Source organism: Engraulis encrasicolus, chromosome 7 (assembly GCF_034702125.1).
Source record: "Engraulis encrasicolus isolate BLACKSEA-1 chromosome 7, IST_EnEncr_1.0, whole genome shotgun sequence".
NCBI classification, from domain to species: Eukaryota; Metazoa; Chordata; class Actinopteri; order Clupeiformes; family Engraulidae; genus Engraulis; species Engraulis encrasicolus.
In genome coordinates, this window is record NC_085863.1 from 7,652,719 (window position 1) to 7,657,245 (window position 4,527).

The following is a 4,527-nucleotide window of genomic DNA, read 5'->3' on the forward strand; positions in this document are numbered from 1 at the left end:
CCTCAATGTGTCATTTTATAATCAAATTGTGTGTTTTTATATACGAATATTGTACAGTTAGATATTGATTAACCAGCAACCTTTTTTTTGACAAAAAGAAGAAGAAATAAGCGGTTCTCTGGTGTTGTTGTTGCTTTTGCTCCTCCTGCACGTCTGTGTGTTTGAGTGTGCGTGGAGAACTTTTCGTGCTTGACAAGAGAACAGAAGAGAACAGAAGAGAAGAGTGCTGCGTCCTATAGCACTGGATTATTTACTTCACGGAGAACGCACCCTCCTGTTTATCAGCTCCTACACCGGTCCGTTCCACCAGCAGCTCACCGTCCTGCCCTCCTCTCCTCTTCCTGCCTGTCCCTACCGACCTGCCCCAGCTGTCCATCCTGCCGTCCGAACCAGAACCCGAACCCGAACTCAGACCCTCCGCCTGCCCGCTCTCGCTCTCTCGCTCGTCGTGCCACGACGTGCCAAAGTTTACCTTCGTCTTCCTTCCTTCACCTGAGGTCGGGATCCTTTCGCCGGCACGGCACGATGCCATGGGAGGTGAGATGCTTCCGAGGACCATGTCGCAATCGCTGGGCTTTCACCACCACGACGACGGCAGACTGCCCTTTTATAAAAATGTGACCAAACACCACCTCGCGTTTCCTCCTTTATGGACATTTCCGAACATTCACTTGTATAGTGTATTTTTGTTGTTATTACTACTACTGTCGCTTATTTCGCTTATTTTGTCGAGTTGCTTTTTCGCTTCATCTTCTTCTTTCCTGGGCTCGTTTGGCATCTCGACTGAAGAGCAAAGGCTTTGATATAATATAATACAATATAATACCAGCCCTTCTTAATAGCGTGTGATTGGTGGTTCCTACCTCATCCCGCGCGCGTCAGGGAAGGGAAGGAAAACCCCCTTTCCTGTTCCTTTTTTTGCTCTGCTTAACTGACTGCCTTGAACTCTTGCACTGCCCTCTGTGAGGGGGGGATCTATCCTTTCCTGTTTTTTTTCTCCTTCTGAAGCTTCTGGGAGTTTAACAAAAAAAAAAAAGCTCATAAACTCATAAAAACATAACCAGCGGGGGCTTAGCGTAGCCGAAAACGCAGACCCCCCTCCCTCCCATAGGTGAGAGGGGGGGAAGAAGATGGCAGCTCTTGCCAGCTCTCTCATCCGACAGAAACGAGCCGTCAAGGACGACCAGGCCAACCGGCCCGTAGCCAACAAGCGCAAAGTCTGCCCCAAGAGCAACAAGTCCCTCTGCCAGAAACAGATACTCGTGCTCATAAACAAAGTTCGATTATGTGGAGGACGAAGAAGAAGACCCGATACAAGGCCGGGTAGGTGGATGATGAACGCACACACACACACACATCTACACACATCTACACACACACACGCACACACACGCACACACACGCACACACACGCGCACACGCGCACACGCACACGCACACGCACACGCACACACACACACACACACACACACGCACGCACGCACGCACACACACACACACACACACACACACACACACACACACACACACACACACACACACACACACACACTCTCTCTCTCTCTCTCTCTCTCTCTCTCTCTCTCTCTCTCTCTCTCTCTCTCGGGTAGGTGGATGACGTCCACACACACACACTAACACACACACACACACACACACACACACACACACACACACACACACACACACACACACACACACACACACACACACACATACACACACACACACACACCTTGGGTATGTGGATGACGTTCTTGTTTTTTTGGTTAATTGTATGTGGGGCCCATGTAGTGCTGTGCTCAGACATTTTTGGGGCATATGAAACTTCCGGCTGTCTTGCTAGACTGTAAAGACTATTATACCTCTATATTACATAGGAGCACCATTGTATCGGTAAGCATCTGTAGATACTTGTGATGGACAGTACACTGAGACAAAAAAGCGTAATTAAAAAACACACTTTCAGTAGGGCATTTGTTTGTACAGTAGGGCAAAGGGGCAGGTGCTTTTCTTTGGTCATTCATATTTGGGGCCAATACAGGGTCGGAGCTGTAGGGAGGGCGAGCAGGGCTCTTGCCCCTGGGCCCAGGGCCCTCCCGTGTTGGTGGTGGGGGCCCTATGGTGAGCTTGGCAAGCTGTATAGGGGGCCCTATAAGTGTATTGCCCTGGGGCCCTGTGTGCAATTTTTCAGCCACTGGGCCAATGCGGTGTCGTGCACACACATTTTGGGGTCAGCTATGGGCGGATGGGGGGGTGGGGGGGCTTGTGGAATTTCCGGCTGCCTCACTAGGTTATAGAGGTCATATTATATTACTAGAGATGCACCGGGTCCGCTTCCGGTTCCGGTTCCGGATCCGGCAGGATAATAGGGTTTTTCACAGGATCCGGGTCCGGCAGGATCTTAAGCAGTGGATCCGGTATCCGGCATGTTACATAAAAATCAGGATCTGGTGCATCTCTAGCCTAGGCTTTTCAGTCAGTCTTTCACAACCCCAATCACTGCATGGAGTGAAAGCCCTTTGGAAGCGGCCGTTGCAGGCAGTGTGTCAATAAGCCAATGAGTCTAAAAAAATAGTTCGAGCCAACGTAATAAAAAGGGCCCACGTGTGCGAGTAGACTATATGTTTCAACCCTTTTGTAGGATCCGGTATCCGGTTCCGGATCCGGCAGGATCTTATAGCAGTGGATCCGGTATCCGGCAGGATCCTAAAAATCAGGATCCGGTGCATCTCTATATATTACATGATGTTACACTTAGCTGACGCTTTTATCCAAAGTGACTTACAAGTCACAATGTTACAGGGTACTGGTCACAGTCCCTGGAGCAATATGGGGTTAGGTGCCTTTCTCAAGGGCACTTTGACCATAGATGGAGGTAGGCTATATTAGGGTGAGATTTGAACCTGTAACGCTCTGATCTTAAGTCCATCACCCTAATCATTAGGCCAATAGTTGGGCAACACATTGGGCAGCTATTGTCACACATTTGTATCGCTTGTCAAGCATTTGTACTGTAGATGATAATGTAAGGGAATAATAACATCACACCACAGTGTAACTCACGGGTTCCCAACCTTTTCCAACTTGGGCCCCACTCGAAATTGTCACAAATGTTCAGGGTCCACTTCTGACCCAATAAAGAATAAATCAACAGCAACACACACCAAAATATGATTATAATATGTAGAAAATGATTTCAAGGCCCACTTGGAATACCTTCAGGGCCCACCAGTGGGCCCCGGCCCATAGGTTGAAAATCCCTGGTCTAACTCATACAGTACTACTATCCACTGAGGTGCAATTTGTGCAGTGGTGTAGTCTACGTAGAACGCGGGTATACGGAGTATACCCACTTCTAAATTTAAGGGATTTCAGTATACCCACTTAAAATTGATTGATCCATTGTTTTGAATAGCACAAATATATACAGTATACCCACTTCAAAAAATGTTCAAATATACAGTATACCCACCATAAAAAAGTAGACTACACCACTGAATTTGTGTCACCCATAACTACACTAATGGAACGTAGAGACGTTTATTTACTCTTTAAAGAAGATAACCCCAACTTGCAGAGCTGAAATCATGGCTCAACAATCCCCACAAGCACGGTAAACAGGTCCCATAGTAAAGTGGCGAGCAGGCAGCATCTTATTACTCTCCACTAAACAGCAGCGGTGGTAGTAACCAGGGGTGTCATTCAGGGGGGTAAAGTGTGACTGAGTCACCAGGGTCCCATGTTTATACAGTAGGGGGCCCACACACAGTCCGATTTATGAAGAGAAACGGCTGGGGTGGGGGGTAGGAGGGGGGTGCATGGGCCTGATTGTACTACATAGGTTAGCGGGTCCTATATATTGGTGATCTGCATCTTACTGCATTACTATCCATTGAACGGCAGAAGTGGTAGTAGTAACACTCTCTTATTGCACAGGCTAGACCAGGGTTTCCCAAACTGGGGTGCGTGCACCCCTGGGGGTGCGCGGCCTGCCACAAGGGGGTGCGTGAACTGAATACGGTAATGGCTAAGATGTATGTTTTTACACAGAATTCATGAACATTACGTCGTTTTTAATTGCTTGGTGAATTGTATGTTGGAAGGATCCATCTGAAGTGTAATTTATAACTCCTAGACTTGTCATGCAACAAGTTCCGGCAGAAAAAAAAAGCTTGGTCTATTGGAAATGAGAATTGCCCAAAATGTGTGACTTAAGCAATATGACACGAGTGGTAGTGAGGTTGTTCTGGGACACCCTCACGGGTGTGATTCGCCGCAGGCACGAAGCCGCAGGCTGAGTGCCGTAGGTAATTACACCCGTGAGGGTGTCCCAGAACAACCTCACGACCACAAGTGTTATATTGCTTTTATACAATAGTTCCTTTGCTAACACAATTAGTTCATTGAAATAAATGTTAAACTATTTTAGTAACTTTATTTGATTGTTTATTTGCTTGTTCCTCCGCTCCGGAAAAATAGAACCAGTTATTGTCTTTGGTTGCTGCGCAACGCGCACCACGTTGG

The 4,527-nt window shown here is 47.6% G+C and overlaps 1 protein-coding gene across 1 annotated transcript in view; it reads left to right on the top strand.

The window, feature by feature from the left end:
- The first annotated feature begins 1,130 nt into the window (after window positions 1-1,130).
- fgf11b (fibroblast growth factor 11b) overlaps window positions 1,131-4,527 on the top strand; it is a 141,230-nt gene continuing 137,833 nt past the window's right edge. The window contains exon 1 of the mRNA XM_063204198.1: window positions 1,131-1,323. Coding sequence (XP_063060268.1) covers window positions 1,131-1,323 — 193 coding nt within the window. The remainder of the gene's footprint in view (window positions 1,324-4,527) is intronic.